Source organism: Leptodactylus fuscus, chromosome 2 (genome assembly GCF_031893055.1).
Source record: "Leptodactylus fuscus isolate aLepFus1 chromosome 2, aLepFus1.hap2, whole genome shotgun sequence".
Lineage (NCBI taxonomy): Eukaryota > Metazoa > Chordata > Amphibia > Anura > Leptodactylidae > Leptodactylus > Leptodactylus fuscus.
The window spans coordinates 176,011,961-176,031,907 of record NC_134266.1 but is presented as its reverse complement, the minus strand read 5'-3'; the positions used below and the strand labels follow the sequence as shown (position 1 = coordinate 176,031,907).

General features: G+C 40.6%; 2 protein-coding genes across 2 annotated transcripts in view; one reads left to right on the top strand and one right to left on the bottom strand.

Annotated features, from left to right (window-relative positions):
* Positions 1-19,947, bottom strand: part of INPP4A (inositol polyphosphate-4-phosphatase type I A) — a 528,838-nt gene that overhangs the window by 132,633 nt on the left and 376,258 nt on the right. The window lies entirely within an intron of this gene.
* Positions 1-19,947, top strand: part of VWA3B (von Willebrand factor A domain containing 3B) — a 130,102-nt gene that overhangs the window by 85,415 nt on the left and 24,740 nt on the right. Inside the window, exons 25-27 of the mRNA XM_075263130.1 lie at positions 1,419-1,553; positions 3,893-3,990; positions 11,167-11,333. Of these exons, the coding sequence (XP_075119231.1) occupies positions 1,419-1,553; positions 3,893-3,990; positions 11,167-11,333 (400 nt within the window). The remainder of the gene's footprint in view (positions 1-1,418; positions 1,554-3,892; positions 3,991-11,166; positions 11,334-19,947) is intronic.

Below are 19,947 nucleotides of genomic sequence, written 5' to 3'. Positions count from 1 at the left end.
GTCTGTAAACCCTCAAATATACAGCACCATGGAATTAATGGTGCTTTACAAATAAATAATAATAATCATAGTAAACCCCTTACCTCTGTTACAAAATTGATTGGTAATGGGGACCACAGAGTGACGCTAAGGAGATAGGGCCCAGAGGGAGAGTAGTAGTTGACTTGCCTCTCTGTCTATATGTCATCTCAGCCACCCATTGCATTGATGTATGATGAAAGGGGTATTCTGTTAAATAATCTATCCAGTTTATTAAATGGGATTATGGTCTGCATGAGATTCATTGTTGCCTCTCTGTATGTAGTGCATTGAATATACTTTGCTATGCACCACTCTTGCAGAGGTTGTGAGACTAGGGACCCATTATCTGGTCTTGCTCCCCTGTGGGCATTCCCAAGCCTGCATGCTTTCCCACCTGAGAGGGCATTCACACGGAGATTCCGTTCGCTGATTCTGACGCGGAATTCGTGTCAGCATCCGTGCGGAAATAAAGCCTCCCATTGACTTCAATGGGTTGCGTTTTCCACGTGGAACCCATTAAAATCAATGGGGAAAAAAGCCTCCCATTGATTTCAGTGGGTTCTGCATGGAAAACAGAACCCATTGAAGTCAATGGGAGGCTTTTTTTTTCAGCGCAGATTTTGCATCAGAATCCGCACCAAAATACTCCATGTGAATCCTTTTAACAAGAATTACATAAGGAAGAACAAATGACAAAACTATTACCTTCCTATTCTTTACTTTTTTTCTGGCATAAAAATGGCAAGAGCCTTTCATGTAGTTTATAACATTACTGGCTATAATGACAGATACAAATGGAAAGTGTTATATTTGTATCCATCAGTCGGGCAGCTTTAATGCCCTGACAGATCAGAACAACGGACACTGCAATGCTAGGGTGAAACTAGCCTATGAAATACTTATTTAATAAATGTAACATAAAAACAGAACATAAATATTAGATATTATTAAATATTAAATTAAATTATTAAATATTAATATTATTAGATATTAAACTTACACCAGTCTTACAAACTTACATTTGGTGTGTAAGCAAAATGTAGGGGATAGAAGGAGGGAGAATGTGGCATGGGTTTTGTATTTTATGTTACCATATGAGCAATAGATTTCAATAGTAGCTGTGAACCTGTGCAGTAGGAGCAATGTTACTTTATTTTTCATTTTCGATTCAGTGGGACAATAAAATATAATTTGCACCATGGCAGTCATTCCCTTTATCAAATGTGCACCAATATGCAATATTTTGTTCCTGTGAAAAGATAATTGCATTTCATTTATCTAGTCTTTGATTACGGCGCTGTATGAAAATAATAGTAATTTAAGATATTGTGAAATTTCAAGGGGAGGAATAAATAAATCATTTATTATATGTGTTGTTAATATTCGTGCGCTCTTAGGTTGGAGACTGTGTTTTTTCAAAAACTGGGGCAAGAGGAGGAGGAGGATGTTATGTACCTGCAGTGGTCATAGCAACGCCAAGGATGGATGCTACAGACAAACTGTACACAGTACTGAAATACAACAAAAGAAAAGTAAGTCCAGTCGCACATCTATATGGCATACAAAATAATATGATGTAGCCAGCATTATGTCTGTGGAATAAACAACTTCATCAACAGAAATAATTCTATTTCTAATTAGTGCATAATTCTTTCAATGTCAGTGTATATATATATATATATATATATATATATATATATATATATATATATATATATATATATATCATCATTGTATATTCAGATGTTTTATTGTCTGTACATTCTCCCACTAACTATATAATGATTCACATTTGCAAATGCTTGTTACATTTATACTCTTTAAAATGCTGAAATGTGTCCAATACATTTTCTAAACCTTTCCGAGTCTTTCTTCTGTTTCGGTACCATAGAATAAAGTGGTTATTCAGCTTTCCAAAATTGTTTCCATGTGACAGTACGAGCTGCAGTACCCACTCCCCATTCAGTACCGGCAGCTGTGAGTACTGCAGCAGTTGTCCCATTCAAGTCTATGGAATAACCATTGCATGTTATAGTACCTGCAAGGTGGATGGGATATTGGCTAATCCCACCCACACATTGCAGAAAAATATCTGCAGTGGAAACGCTGTGATTTCAAAAATCGTTGTGTATTTGTAAATCGCAGCATGTCAATTATACCTATGGAAACACTGTTTTCCATATAGGTATAATAGGGACAGAAAGTCTGCAGAGGAAATCTCTGCGGACTTTCTGTGAAAAGCTGTGTGGAAAAAAACAGAATGCATTTCCACCGCAGTCTTTTCCACAGCAATTTTTGGCTGCGGCTCACTACTTGGGGCTTTAGCCTTAGAGCATCTTCACCTTTTCAGAAAAGCCTACAACCTTCAGTAAGCCATTGCCACCACATAACCATTTGAACGGCTACTACTGTTTGTCTACCCCTTCCCTTAAAACCCCATCCACACATTGCAGAAAAATATCCACAAATTTAACTAGAAGCGTGTCAATTATACCTACGGAAACGCTGGCGTTTCCTGAATAGGTATATAATAGAAGCAGAAAATCCGCAAAGCTATGCAGACTTTCTGTTAAAAATGCTGTGGAAAAAATGCTATGGATTTCCATAATTGTCATTTCTGCAGTGCTTTTTCGCTATGGCCTGGTTGAGATTGGAATATCTGGCTGCACGTCCCAAATAGCAATGCAGGATTTATGTAAACAGTCAGGCGGCACTGCACTATGCTTTTTCTCTTGCTAAAATAGAGGTGAATTGGAGCTATGGAAATAGTGTAGGACAGCTGAGCTACAGTCATGTTATGAAAACCACGTAGCTAAATGTGTTACGCTGTTTCCATAACTCTCATCCACTTATATTGGATTGGGTTGGAACAGCACTGATTGACAGGGGGGGAAATTCTGCCCAGCTACCGTATTTTACGGACTATAAGGCGCACTGGACTATAAGGCGCATTACCCATGAGTGCCTTATAGTCCTGTGTAGGTTCATATATAAAGCGCACCAGACTATAAGGCGCAGCGCTGTCCGGTGCGCCTTATATGTGATTGAAAGCGGCCACTTAACCCCCCGCGTGCCAGCCGCTTCTATTCATTTCAATTGCACGTTTCCATTGAAATGAATGGAAGCGCTCGGCACGCGAGGAGTTAAGCGGCGGCCGCCGACAAAGTCTGTGTGCCGCTTCCATACATTGCAATGGGAGTGTGCTATTCGAATAGTATTCGCTCATCTCTAACTTCAATTGCCGCCGCTTCCATCCATATATAAGGCGCATCGGACTATAGGGTACTCAAATTTTAGATCAAAGGTTGATCTCTATAGTCTTAGGCTGCCTTCACACGGAGTAACGCCGGGCTTGTAAAAATCCTCATTCACAGCTGTACACGCGAGCGCTGCGGAAGGCTCCCGAACACTTCCCATTCACTTCAATGGGAGTGCTCGTAAAGCCGGCGTTACAAGCGCTCCCATTAAAGTGAATGGGAAGTGTTCGGGAGCCTTCTGCAGCGCTCACGTATCCGGCTGTGAATGAGGATTTTTACAAGCCCGACGTTACTCCGTGTGAAGGCAGCCTTAAGTGGCAAAGTAAGTTCTGTTTGTTGGAACTACATGAGATTGATGTGTTACAGTCATAATAAGGACTTGTAATATTGCTGATATTAATATATAATATAGTAAAGCCCTATGAAGCAGTATTAACCTGTTGATAATAAAGGTATATAATCAGTTGAATAAAAATGCACAGCTTGAATAAAAAAAACAAAAAAATCTCATTTCTCTGTCCACTGCACTCCCCACCTTTATTCCACTGTGTTAATTTGGCTGAAGAAGATGAAATAAATCTGCGCACATTAAACAGACTTCTGTCTCATTTCAGGAACATTGTTTGAGAAGTGAGCTCATTAAAATCAGTCCGTCTCAATTTGCTGTTTCCTGTGGATATATTAGAAAAGCACAGATGATTGATTTTACAATGTAAGTATAATTCTGCCTGTTTTCAGAATTGTTTATTAAAGTATACAGAACATTCAGAAATAGCCATGTGTGGAAGTAAATGAGACCGGTCACATACAGTATCATGCAATGCCAGCAGTAATACATTTCTCCTTATAAGATAAAAAATTTTCGTTTAGATTATATTTCTAAAGAGATCCCTTTAAGGCTATGGCCCCACATAGCGGAAAAACGTTTTTTTTGTTGTTGCAGATTCTGCTGCTTTTTTTTGAGCCAAAGCAAAGAGTGGATTCAACAGGAATGGCAAATTTATAGGAAGTTCTTATACTTCTCCTTTCTGCTAAATCCATTCCTGGCTTTGGCTCAATAAACCTCAGCAAAATCTGTAACAAAAAATAAATTCTGTGGAAAAGACCGCAGTGAAAACGCATTGTGTTTTTTCCATAGCCTTTTTTACAGAAAGTCCACAGAATTTTACTGCGAATTTCATCCGCACTTTGCAGAAAAATACAGTTGTGGTTTTGGAAATTGCAGCATATCACTTATACCCAGGGCCACCGATAGGCCAGTACTACTGGTACTGGCGTCAGGGGCCCGGCCAAATTTAAAAATGGGGGGGGCCCGGGCCCCCTGGCGCCGGTAGCAGTCATTGTATGTCCTGTTTCAACTCAGATCTGCGTCCAGAGGACACAGATCTGAGTTGAACACATACGCGGCTGAAGCAAGGAGCTGACCTGTGTCAGCTCCTCGCTTCGCCACTGCACGCCTCTCTCGCTGACACACATGCGGCTGAAGTGAGGAGCTGACCTGTGTCAGCTCCTCGCTTCGCCGATGCCGCTGGCTCAGCCGCATATGTGTCAGCGGCAGCGGCGAAGTGAGGAGCTGACACAGGTCAGCTCGCTTCAGCCGCTGAAGCGAGGAGCTGACCTGTGTCAGCTCCTCACTTCGCCGCTGCCACCGGCTACCCGGCAGTGTAGACGCGATGTGATGATGTCACATTGCGTCTACAACTGTGCGCCAGTAAGAGAGAGAGGCGCGCAGAAAGCAGCGGGGGAACGAGGAAAAGGTAAGTGTAATGTGGAACGTGAAACTGGGGGCAGATGAAGGAGAGGATGGCATGACACTGGGGGCAGAGATGGAGGGACATGAATCTGGGGGCAGAGATGGAGAGGACATGAATCTGGGGGCAGAGATGGAGGGGACATGAATCTGGGGGCAGAGATGGAGGGGACATGAATCTGGGGGTAGATGAAGGGTGTATATGAAGCTGGGGGAGAGACGGAGGGGGGACATATAATTTACGGGTGACTGTAGGAGGATTATACTGTGTGCGGGCAAATGGAAAATTAATGAGTGGGCGGAGTCAACATAACAGTGGGTGGGGCTAAATTTCCCGCGGCGCGGGAACAGGGGGCAGTGGAAAGATGGGTACAGGGGGCAATGGAAAGATGTTAGCGGGTGGACGGGGGGGGGATTGATGGGGTATCGGGTGTACGGCACTGATGAGAGGGAACTGGGGCAATAATATATAATATATAAGTTTTTAGCTGGAGAATAATAATGATGTAGGTTGCTATGCTACTAGCATAGCAGCCTGTTTGGGGGTGGGACTTTCACTTTAAAGGAGTGTTCACATTACGTTTTTGGCCTCCCTTGCTGGGATACGTTGGTAACCAGTCACAATCAGCTCCCCACTTATCCCTGCACGGAGAACTGCAGGCCCCCTTTTTTTTTAATGGCCAGTTCTTCATGCAGGGATAAGTTGACAGCTGATTCTGACTGGTTACCAACGTATCCCGGCAAGGGAGGCCAAAAACGCAACGTGAAAAAGCCCTGAGGATGTATTAGGAGGGCTCTTATAGATGGTGCTGGCTCTCTATAGGCGCGGTCACACGGAGCAGATTTTACCTGCAAATAGAATCTGATTAAGCCTTGTAATGCTGCTAAATAAAGGGAAATGTAATACAGAATTGGTATGTCGCAGAATAAGGTAGTTTTAAAATGGCGGGGGAGGGGGGGGCCCAGACACTTAGGCTGTATGGGGCCCCAAAATTCCTGATGGCGGCCCTGCTTATACCTATGGAAATGCTGGTGGGTTTTCCTGTGTAGACTTTCTGCTTCCATTATATCATAGGGAAAACTGACGGCATTTTCATAGGTTTGATTGACATGCTGCGATTTCCAAAACCAAGATGGTATGTTTCCGCATTGCGTGGATGGGATTCGCTAGAATCCTATCCACTTTGCAGTGACTGTAAAAAAAAAACGCAAAGTATACACCATGTGAAACCCCAGCCTTAATGTAAGCTGCTATGCTATTTAGTACCGTATTTTCCGGCGTATAAGACGACTTTTTAACCCCCAAAACTTTTCTGAAAAGTTGTGGGTCGTCTTATACGCCGGGTATACGGGGGTGGCAGGGGGTGGAGGAGCGGGATCGCAACCTTCCTGCCGCTGTTGGCTTCCTGCAGCGGCAGGAGTGGAGTGGAGTGCTGCAGTCCCGGCCTCCATGGCATCCGCCGGGTATGCAAAGCTAATGGCGACCGCTCTGCTGCAGAGTGGTCGCCATAGCAACCGGGTCTCCGCTATATGCGGAGGCCCGATGCTATTGCCTGCAATCAGAATGTACTCTGATTCCAGGCATTAAAACTTAACCCCACTCCCATCCACAAAGTGGCCCCATACCTTTAAAGTTGAAGGCCGGAATTTGCAAGAGCCGACCTGTTCCGGTGACAGCCGAGAGCCTACTGAAGGCTCCCAGGCCTGTCATAGCGATATTATTATTGCGGATAGTCTATGACCAGCTGTGATAGTAATGTACAAAAACTCCCATAGACGGCAATACGCTTGTATTGCCGTCTATGGGGACATGCAATCAAATGATTGTAGGTTCAAGCCCCCTAGATGGGGGCTAATAAAAATAGTTAATAAAAAAGTTTTTTTAAAAAATCTAAAAAATAAAAAAAAGTTCTAAATCACATCCTTTCCCTAGAATACATATAAAAGTAGAAAACTACTGTGATACATACACATATTAGTTACCCCTATGTCTGAAAATGCCCGGTCTACTTATAAAATATTTTTCCTGTACGGTGAACATCTAAATCAAAAGTGCCAAACCGCCATTTTTTTTTTCACCTCTGATTTAAAAAAAAAAAAAAAAAAAAAAGTGATCTAAGCAATAGACATCCCCAAAATGGTATATCTATGGTATATCAGATTGCCAGTGCAAAAAAAAGTTATCCAGGCGGAGAGGCCGCATACGGACATCGGCGGTTTTCTTTACAACTTATTCAAATGAATGGGTTGTAAAGCAGACCGCTGACAAGCCGCTGCCTGTTCAGTTTCTCCAGGGTTTAGGACGGTGCACTGCATCGGCATCCAGTCGCGGCTAGCCTTTTTCGGACCGGATTCTGAGGCGACCTCCGTATCAAAATCTGGTCCAAAAATCCCCGTGTGAACTTACCCTGACTTATTGTGCAGGTGGTGTGATGCATCTAGACCCCTAATTGTAAGGTATTGATGACCTATCCTAAAATGTCTTGGTTGATTTGAAAGGTAATGCTAAATGGAATATGATGAAACATAGAGTATGTTATATGTGCTCTTCTGGCTGAGCCTCTTTTTATTTAGTGGTTATATGCCATAACAATGCTGACTGTTTTTGCTTTGATGCACATTTAATCCTATGGATTTCATGCCAATGAGATTCACAATCACCGAGTGTAAAAGTAAATCGCTTTCCTGTTTCTACACATACAAAATTAATATGTGCTTAAGTGACATCAAATATATAGATATTACTATGCATGCAAGTCACCACGCTGCCCCTTCTAGTGTAGATGTGCTTGCTCTATTTATATCTAGTGCTTATGTTCTTCACTACTTAAAGGCAATAATTATTCTTGTGGATAAACAAAAAGTGACTGGCGACAGGTAGTCATTTCATGGAAATCTGCACACATCACTCACTGAGCTCGAAATGAGAATTGTGCAATGATGATCATAGTCAGATGTTCACCGGCTATTGCTTTGGTTTAAAGAAAATGCATATTTCAAGAGGAGCGAGTCTATACGCTGCAAGCACAATGACTGTGAAAAGAGATTATTTTGCATGCCCCCAGTCCAGCCTTCCTTACAACGTATCTTCCATTCTTCTTATAAGTATGCCCTGTTATTCCCATTGCTGCTGCTATTTATATTGGAGATGTATGTGGATCCTGATGTGGGGTCTCATCAGCAATGCAGACATCATTTTACTGTGGCTGGTTAACGCCAGATGCAGTAACCTGTGAAAGAGTGAAATTGTCTGTTCTATGAAAAGCAACCTTATGCCCCTCCACATATAGTGCCTGTACAATGTTCTATATCAGATATGTTTTGATGTGTCCTGCTGAGCGGATGGACTGTGTTATCACTGGTGAATGCCTCATAGACCTTATTTGCCTTCTACCATCAATTGTTGCAGACCTCTAACACCTATCTTTTTGATTTATTGCCTTTATGCTTACATTGAGTTTGATCTATATATATTTAAACAGCCACTTTTTATTTACAACAGATAAAAAGCATATATATATATATATATATATATATATATATATATAATATTTATGTATTAAATGCAAAAATGTACATATACAAAGATCTCGTACCTAGAAACTTTTTTAATCCTCTTCAGGGGTATAAATTGGATTGCCCCAACATTACATTATTATACAAATACAGTAAATGACAATATTAGAATTAGATTGCCCCTCTGTCTAGAAAATAAATCCAGAGTTACCACTAACTTGTTTTTTTCTTTTTGCTGGACAACATATCCAACTGACACTTTTACCACCATTAACAACTCAAGAATTGAAGTCTCCTGGATTATCTCTTAAGTATTTCTAAATTCCATTGGCTAAATTGCTGGCGATATATTACTAAATACTGTCACGTCACCCACTGACCGCTATACCAGGACTAAATACTGACACGTCACCCAATGACCGCTATACCAGGACTAAATACTGTCACATCACCCACTGACTGCTATGCCAGGACTAAATACTGTCACATCACCCACTGACTGCTATGCCAGGACTAAATAGTGTCACATCACCCTCTGACCACTATATCAGGACTAAATACTGTCACATCACCCGCTGACCGCTATACCAGGACTAAATACTGTCACATCAGACACTGACCGCTATACCAGGACTAAATACTGTCACATCAGACACTGACCGCTATACCAGGACTAAATACTGTCACATCACCCGCTGACCACTATACCAGGACTAAATAGTGTCACATCACCCTCTGACCACTATATCAGGACTAAATACTGTCACATCACCCGCTGACCGCTATACCAGGACTAAATACTGTCACATCAGACACTGACCGCTATACCAGGACTAAATACTGTCACATCACCCACTGACTGCTATACCAGGACTAAATACTGTCACATCACCCTCTGACCACTATACCAGGACTAAATACTGTCACATCACCCACTGACTGCTATACCAGGACTAAATACTGTCACATCACCCACTGACTGCTGTGCCAGGACTAAATAGTGTCACATCACCCTCTGACCACTATATCAGGACTAAATACTGTCACATCACCCGCTGACCGCTATACCAGGACTAAATACTGTCACATCACCCGCTGACCGCTATACCAGGACTAAATACTGTCACATCAGACACTGACCGCTATACCAGGACTAAATACTGTCACATCACCCACTGACTGCTATACCAGGACTAAATACTGTCACATCACCCACTGACTGCTATACCAGGACTAAATACTGTCACATCACCCACTGACTGCTGTGCCAGGACTAAATAGTGTCACATCACCCTCTGACCACTATATCAGGACTAAATACTGTCACATCACCCGCTGACCGCTATACCAGTACTAAATACTGTCACGTCACCTGCTGACTGCTATACCAGGACCAAATACTGTCACGCAAAATGTCCAATGCAACTATTTACTTCTCCTTTACTTCTAAAGCTACAAGTTAAAAATATAAAAGTATCTAAATATGGAATAGCTAAAAAATATAAAAAGGCATAGAAGTGTTTTGTGAAAATATGTTTTTACAACTAAAAATTAAGAAAACATATACAAATAATACGATAAATATCAATTGTGATCTGATAAATGGCGATTTTAAAAGGGTTGTTCAGGATCAGTAAAACATGGCTGTTTTTTTTTTTCTGAAAACTACATAAAATCTGTCAATAGATTGTGTGTGATATAGCTGATCCCTCTCATTAACATTAATGGAGCTCAGCTGCAGTGCCAGATATAACCCATTGACAGGAGTGGCGATTTTCTTGCAAGAAAGCAACAATTTTTTTTTTCTTATTGTGTGAATATGTACTTGCTATCTTTACATTGCTTGATATACTCTACATTGGCTGCCTATTCATTATAGAATAAAATATAAAGTTATCACCCTTATCCACAAGGCTCTATACAATGCCGCACCTCCATATATTTCCTCCCTCATCTCTGTCTACCACCCAACCTGTGCTCTCCGTTCACTCAATGACCTAACACTTACATCCTAAATTATCAGAACTTCTCCCGAGTTGCACCACTTCTGTGGAATGCTCTATTCCGAACAATCAGATTAATTCCCAATTTCTACAGCTTCAAGCACAAACTAAAGACGCATCTTTCCAGACAGGCCTATCACAATTTCTAATGTAAACCCTTCTGTACTATAATTACAATCCCTAAAATCTAACCCTCCTCTGTTCCAGCTTCCACATTTCCCCACACGATATGATGCCATTTCAGGCTAACTCTATATGTCCAAGCTCCATCCACATTTTAAAGGACACGACTGGTGACAGCTCATAAAGTTTTATGTTTGTGTAATGACAGTCACCTCTATTACAAAAGTGTCTGACCTCTGCATAAGCAATGCCACCCCTGCTACCTCTTGTGTCATCCCCTCTACCTCATAGATTGTAAGCTCTTGCGAGCAGGGCCCTCAGTCCCATTGTGTGAAATGACCTTCTTTGTTATGTATCTTTCTGTCTTTATTTGAACCCTACAAATTGTACAGTGCTGCGGAACATGTTGGTGCTATATAAAAAAATTTTTTTATTATTATTATTATTATTATTATTATTATTATATACTCTGAATTATATTAATCTCTCCATTTAGCCCCAGTGTGCAACTTGCTAAACCAGTCCTGAAGCCAACCCCACCAAAGGAAGAGAAGAAGCATAGATTAGTATCTAGAGGAAGCAGACGGTCAGCGATACATCATTTAGAGTCCAGAACTCCCAGCGACAATGCCTCCTTGGCAAGCACTGATAACACAGATCAAGGTAGAGTACACTTATTATTAAGAACGCTTATTGATTCAGCCACGGCACGTTTCCTGACATACTCCATGAAATGACATTCATTTGCTATTCATAGACTCTATACACAGTTCTAGTTCTTCATACAAGTAACACGATTGGCTTCGCTTTCTCATTTCCAGATTACAGTTAAATAGCTCAGAGGCATTCAGAGGATTTTCTAATTTAACAATCATTTTCATTTCCTTCTATTCTGGGGTTTCCAATTTATACATAGTCAAGTGTCCTTCTGCAGTCCTGGCACAGTGGGGACTACATGTATTTAAGAAAAAGTTACATTTTTCTTTCAGTTTGTGGGAATTTGTAACAGAAAGGATACATAGACATTGTCTTACATAGATACATACAATGATACATAGACAGTCTTACCTAAAAAGACACCTAAACAGCAGTTTTTTCATCATGGGATCTTAGCCTAAACAACTTTTGTTCTAATGAATAGTAAATAGAAATTTTGTTATATCTTTTTAACCCCTTCCTGACATCCACCGTAATAGTACAACGGATGTCAGCCATTTAAATATGGCGGGTGCTCAGGAGCTGAACAGCCGCCATAACCACTGAGTCTCTGCTATCGTGTTTCCCCAAAAATAAGACAGTGTCTTATATTAAATTTTGGTACTAAAGATATGCTATGTCTTATTTTCAGGGTATGTCTTAGTTTATATTTGTGTGCTGATGCACCACTGTGCTACGCTGAAATGTGCTTGCTGTGCAAAGACTGTATGAAGAAAAGCATTGCAGCCGGCTGAACGCTGTGTGCTCTGGGTGCACAGGAAAGCTGGCTGCTGTGATACCGTACATTGTATCCACTGTTCCTGCTGCTGTGGGATGAGCTAGGAGAGTGGACCCCCCGCCGCATACAATGCTTAGCGTATGCACAGTGGGCATCTCACAGCTCAGGATCAGTGGATACAATGTATCGCAGCGGCATCAGCAGCCGGTATACCTGTGCACACGGAACATCGTGCACAGTGTTCGGCTGGCTGCTATGTTTTTCTTCATACAATCTTTATGCAGAAAGATTATTATTATTGGGGGGATGTCTTACTTTTGGGGGGTGCCTTATATTAGGCAATTCAGCAAAACCTCTGCTATGTCTTACTTTCGGGGGATGACTTATTTTGGGGGAAACAGGGTATATTATGCACTGATCACATGCATTAAGACCCCAGACGCCTTGGTCAAAGCTGTCCAAGGCGCCATTTTGCGAAGGATTGCCGGCCCTCAGAAAAAGATCCAGGGCTGATGATCCATTATCATGACAGCCAGGAGCCTATTGAAAGCTCCCAGGCTTGACTTTCATTCATTTGTATGACAGGCTACTCTATGCCCATCACGATTTTTGAAATCGCAGCATGTCAATTATATCTGTGGAAACTCTGGCGGTTTCCCTATTGGTATAAATGAATCATAAAGTCCACAGAGGAAAACTCTGCTGACTTTCTATGAAAAACTGCAATGCATTTCTGCTGAGGTTTTTCCTGCAGGGATTTTTAGCTGAGGCCCACTATGTGGGGCCTGACCCCTCGTTCACATCTGCGTTCAGTAATTCATTTGAGGAATCCGCATGGGCACCCCTGGAATGGACTACTTAACGCATTTGCAAGCGGTGTGCCAATGAAAACACACAGACCCCATAGACTATAATGGGGTCCGTGTGCTTGCTGCAAGATCTCCGCACAGAAAATGTGGACAGGAAAGTAGATTGTGAAGTACTTTCCTGTCCGCATGATCCCTGCAGAGATCTCGTGGTAAGCACACGGACCCCATTATAGTCTATGGGGTCCGTGTTCTTTCACTGGCACACTGCTTGCAAATGCGTTTGATATTCCGTTCGGGGGGGGTCACCATGCGGACTCCCCCGAACGGAATACCAACGTAGATGTGAACGAGAGCTTACCCTTAAGGTAGAAAGCAGCCTGATAAATTGATTCCAAAGTATATTGGTAAATCATATAACTTTTCACTATACAATGAATACACTTTATTTATTGAACCAGAAACTTTAACCTCAGTAAGTTTCCATCTCCTTCTATCTTGTACTATCATCCCTGTGAAAACACATCAAAAATATATCATCTTTACACACAATGATGTGAAGCTTCCATTTCAGCATAAAATAAAGTAAAGATTTCTGTAATTACACCACATCCAGAAAGCTATTTCTTTTACTTCACATCCAGAAAATATGTGATATCCGGGGTGTGAGAATGATAATGATATTGGAACTGAGATAGATTGAAGTGAATGCAGCAAGGAAGGAAAGGACATTATTTTCATTTCATTTTAAATTGAACACTTTATTGAAGAAAGAAGCTTCATTGTTCAGTTATATGAATAATTTGTTAGTCTAAAGAGGAGCGGCCACCTCTCCTGACATGTAGGAATAACAGGGGAACAGCACAATACAGGGTTATAAGAAAAGATGCTCCAGATACTTTTTTTGGGGAAGTACAATTATTTACTAAAATAGATAATTCAGGAGATCTGACAGGTCCTCTTCAAGATATTGTCAAAGGAAAGTCAAATGGAAAAGGATATTAATGTCACAAAATGCTACTAGGTGGCACCAACTGCAAGAGGCGAATCAATAGGAAATGTCTCAGTCTTTCATGAAATCTATCTGTATAAATCTCCATACTGAATATCTGTGTTACACATTTGTTATTTTATTTCTTACCACAGAGGACAAATAAAGGAAATTGACCTTCACCAAAGGAAAGTGATGGGAATTGGGTGATGACACAGTAGATTCTCTGGTCCTGCTTTGTGTGGTTCAATAGTATGTAATGACTACAGTTGAGCCGATCTTGAGATTTCAGGATCGATTTTAAAATCCGATTTCCTTTTTTATTAATGTAGATTGTGAGCCCCATATAGGGATTGCAATGTACATTTTTTCCCTATCAATATGTCTTTGGAATATGGGATGGAAATCCATGCAAACACGGGGAGAACATACAAACTCCTTGCAGATGGTTTTTTTGCCCTTGGTTGGATTCGGACCAAGGACCCCAGCGCTGCAGCCACCATGTGGCCCCCTTTAAAATCCAATTTCCGATCATTTTCCAGTCGATCCTGATCGCGATTGTAAAATTTGCTCGATCACCAATCGGGATCCGATCTTTCCTGATTCCGATCGCTCAACCCTAATTGTATATTAAATATACAGTAGGGTTGAGCCGATCTTGAGATTTCAAAATCAGATTTTCGAACATTTTCCAGCCGATCCAGATCGCTATCATGAAATTTGCTTGATCGCCGATCGGCATTCCCAATCTCGATCGCTCAACCTTAGTAATGACACTCTGTTAACTGTGATATCCCAGAGTCAGTAACTATCAGTCCTATGAAATACTTCTGGTAGCTTTTTAATACATTTAGTTACTTTTATTAGCCATTTGTTAAACCATTTCAGCATTCAACTATGTTTCAGTTTCTGAACAATTTTGCATTGCATTTTGGGAATCACAGAGATCAGAGTCTATACTACACAGTTGTGTGAGAAGGCTAAGGTCCCAAATAGTGAGCACAGCCAAAAAGTACTGCAGAAATAAATGTGGCGGAAACGCATCACATTTTTTTCTGCAGTGCTTTTCACAGAAAATTTGTAGAGTTTTCCTCTGCAAAGTTTCTGTCCCTATTGTACTTATATGGAAAATGCCAACGTTTCTGGAGGTATAATTGACATATTGCGATTTGCAAAAAGTTAGCAATTTTGAACTTGCAGCATTTCCGCTGTAGATTCTTTTCTGCAGTGTGTGGATGGGATTAGCCACAGTCCCATTAACTTTGCAGGTAATGTAAAATGCACTTTTTGCAGTGGCCAAAATGCCACAATCTCACAACGTGGGGCCCAGGCCTTTAGGTGGGTTTGCACTCTACAAGTTTTGTGTGAAATTTGATCATTTCGATCTCAATTTATGATAATTGTGCATAAATGACCCAGCATTTGTTATTCAGATGATGATAATCACTGCCATAGTGAATTTATACTGAGATGCTAAATGCATGCAGTCAGACATTTAGTACTAGTAAGCCACAGTCTTCCAGATGACCTCCCATTGTCGGACTACAATTAGTACAGGAATCATTTGCATCTTATTAAGAATTTGGCATGTCTAATCATGACATAAATTGTAGCATGTAAACCCAACCTTGCTGTGAATGTGGTTTTATTTTTAGCTCTATGTATTGCTATATTATCAAGAATTATCTGCTTTTGCCAAATCAGATTAGAGGCTTATTATAAAATTGCTTTCAGGCTTAAAAAAAGAGAATTGCCAGGTTCACAAAACATAGTTTTTTCTAAAGAAATAAACAGATAAGATTAGGGAACTAAAATACCAGCAGACAAGGATAGGCTGGCACAGTAGACTACCATAGGAGCCTCCTTTATGGCCCAAGCGTAGACACAGTGATGGTTTCCACAGCATAAGAAAACAAATGAAAGATGACCTGCAGATATTCTGTATAATGAGGAGGGTTCCTTCGTTAGAACCAACAAACTCCAGAGTTATTAGAATGTATTTACCGTTTTATCTTGTTCTTTCTTATAAAACCAAGTAATATGAGGAAGTAACTTAAAGGAACTCTTACCATCTTCGCTACGTGGGGTCATATCTATACTGTGAAAGTGTAAACATGATCTATAGACATTAGATTATTGTGGGGATAAAGATAATGGGGAACATTTAGCAGGTCTAGTAGGACAGTTTTCTGGAGTACAAAATATGAAAAGTAGTATTTTGCGCAAAAAATTCTAGTTTTTACTATTTTGTGCCACCCTCGCCAGTTTTGTAAAAAGGAGAGAAATTATCATTATTCATGCCAGTTCTCCGGTGTACATGATGCCTAAAATCTCTTTTCCTAGATTTCAGGCTCTCAGGTCTGCTGGAGGATGCCTCTTATCTATCAATCCTGTTATAACTATATAAAGAATCTTCTATCTGTGTCTCGGAAGCTTGGCTGTTTCTCTCCTTCCTTTTGCTTACGTCTGATCAGACCTGAATTTAGCTATAAGGCATCTCGCTGTAGAAGTCCGCCACGCAATTCTGACTCTAATAGGAGGCCAGGTACTTTAAATTATACCCCACCAGAACAACCATTTCCTCTTGCTGACTATCTGACAAAAATGAAAGGTATCAGAAGGAAATAAACATCAGTGTTCACCTCAGGATTTCTACAAGACTGTCTCAGGAAAAATCTGAAACTGTGCAGATTAAAAACACGACGACATCAAATGCACTTTTCTCACACAAGGTACTTGAAACACATTCTTGTTCAGTGAAAGCAAAAGGCAGCCATCTAGGCGTCCATCTCCTAGTGTCCTCTAGGGTCATTATATCTCGGTATAATCTTGGAATGTTTGACAGAACTAGAATTCTCAGTACAAGCCTTAGTGCAGTAAAGCACTGAGTTACAATGCTACATGTACAGATCCTGTCCGAATGATCAACCATTTCTGCTACCTCCAATATTAACCTATGACCTGTGCAAATCTGTGGAGCATTACATGGACCTGAATATCCAGACAATGAGCTGGTGCTGGGACATCTTCACCTTTCCTACCTTTGTTATTGTTATAATTGTTATGTATATATTTTATTCTATATAAACTATTTCTTCTTTTTGTTCCTGTAAATGAAACATGTGAATGAAATATTCTCCCAGCAATTCCATTTTTTCTAAAGACTTATAATATAGAAAAGTATACTTTACCAGGGGTGACCAAATAAAATGTATCAATATATGTGCTCTTATTATATACATGGAAATGGAAAAAGATTGTACGCCTTAAACCTGTAGTAACATGAAGCAAATCTGGACTAAAAAATGTGTGTAAAAATTTTATCCAGTTCCATTGACAGTTGATGCCCATAAAACTACAACTGTGCTTTTCAATACATCAAAAGCAAGCTTTTTTTTTTAATCTGTCCAACACATTTATAAACTATGTCCCCTAGAAGATTGCATGTCATTACTCTAAGACCTAAAGGGGTTATCTGATATCCAACAACCGGATTTATTTTCGCTGACAAAAACAAAAGGTTACCACATACTTGGTGAATAAGAGCTTATTCTTATATCATTCTGTGGGCTATATCTTTCGCATGGATGGATGTGTTAATAAAGTCATGTTGATCAGAGGCACATTGGCAGTCAAATGAGGTATGTCATTTAGCATCTTGTACTTGGTGACTTTAGTTCTTTAATATTATTCATGTATTACAACATTGAATTGTTTATAGTGCGAATATGCAGAACAACTTCTGACTACCTCACTGACCTCAGTATGTGAGAGCCCGGGGCTGTGTGTCTGACACTGATATGTAGTACATGGGCACCACAAGGTACAGTTCTTGCCCCTTTCCTCTTCATACTGTACACTGTTGACTTTAGGTGCAACTCATCTAGCTGTTACTTACAGAAGTACTCCGATGACTCTGCTATAGTAGGCCTCATCACAGACGGAGATGACAGGGAGTACAAAGACTCAAACTAGCACTTTGTGGAATGGTGCCAGCGGAACTACCTCAGGATCAATGCTGGGAAGACCAAGGAGATGGTGGTGGACTTTAGTAAATGGAGAAGTGCTCCAAAATCGGACATCCAGGGGACAGGCATTGAGATAGTCAAGATTTATAAGTGGAAAACGAAAGATCTAGCATCCACGTATATAAAAACTAAGATACTTTATTTGAAAAAAAAAAAAGAAAAAAAAAAGAAAAACATACATGTCAGACAGAGGTGCTCCCTACCCCAGCACACCGCGATGGCGCTGGCTGACGCGTTTCAGAACATGCGTTCCATAGTCAGGCTATGACTAAGGAACGCATGTTCTGAAACGCGTCAGCCGGCGCCATCACGGTGTGCTGGGGTAGGGAGCACCTCTGTCTGACATGTATGTTTTTCTTTTTTTTTTCTTTTTTTTTTTTTTCAAATAAAGTATCTTAGTTTTTATATACGTGGATGCTGGATCTTTCATTTTCTGTTCAAGACACCCTGAATCGACGGGGATCTGCTTTCCGTGCATCCGATGCATTTTCAAAATCGTGAGTGAGAATTCAACACTAAAGTACATTCATTATTTCTACCCAGTGGATGTATCATCTCAGGACGTATTTGGTGTTTCAAACCGTTAGTGTGAATTCGCTATCAGGATATGTTATTCCTGGACTTTAACATTTTAAGTACACATCATACGAGGACTGTTTGTTTGGGCTGTGTTTCCCTTCCCGTTTCCCTATTATAATTAAAGATCTATAAGTACCTGGGTGCGCTCCTCAATAATAAACTGGACTGGGCTGATCATATGAATGCCCTGCACGGAAAGGGTCACAGGAGGCTCTACCTGCTCAGGAGTCTGAGGGCCTTTGGAGTCCGGAATCACTTCTTAGGCCATTTTTCAACTCTGTAGGGACATCAGCCATCATCTTCGGAGCCCTGTCCTGGGGAGTCTCCTGTACCCAGTACAGGTGGTGCATGACAGCAGGATACTGTCCGTGGTGAGTTCTATGCTGCAGAACTACTCCCATCCCATGTATGAGACCATGACAACACTGGTCAGTACTCTCAGTGATGGACTGCTTTACCCTAAGTGTGAGAAGGAGCGCTTCCCTCCCCATTGTGATTAGGCTGTACAATCAACACCAAGCTATGAGTAGATCACTCCGCAAAGAGAACTAAATGATCCTGAAGTTGTGATATCCCTCCTACTATCTTCTTTACCTGTATATATTATATCTGTTCCTGTCACTGTAATGCCTTTGCTTTTTGTATGTGTATTTCTGTATTGTTATTGTATTATTTATACTACTGTAACACACTGAATTTCCCCATGGTTGGACTATTAAAGGATTATTTTATTTTATCTGTGCTGAATTCTTGAATGTGTACATGAGGAACTCTGCAGTTTCTCCAACCATTGTATGATGTAACAAAATATTTATATAGGAGAAGCAGAATACAGACTGATAGCTCTTGTGTCAACTTATTCTAATGCAACTCTGCGCTTTCAGGCTCCTGAATTATTCATGTCATTTAGATTAGGCAAAAAGGAATTATCATCATCAGACACTGGCTGGTCTGAAGTACTCCTTAATATCTCATACAGCTTCTGTTCTCACATCTCTTAGTTAAACTATATCATCTGTATTGAAAAGATCTTCCTTATGCCTTAATGGAAATGGTTGGAAATTAGCTAAAATGCAAGTGGTAATCACATACACTATGCAAAGTAGTAAAGCATTCAGGAACATTGTATAATATCTTATAAAGTATTATAAAGTCTTGGGAAATGACAATGAGGACTGGAGCCTATGAAAACCATACAAAGGGAAGATGACTCTGTATAGCTTTATCTCTATGTGATGTTATAGGGCTGCTTGTAACATTGTTTCCATATTGTAAAATAGAGCCTGTGTCATGGCTGCCATAGTTTAGCTATTTTACTGCCGCTCTTAGATGATGCTGTGGAACACCGTCCTAAAATTCTGCATCTTTATTGTTTCCTGCACATAAAATGGGTTATTAAATATGAAATTACTTTTATAGGTGCCACTAGTTAACAGCA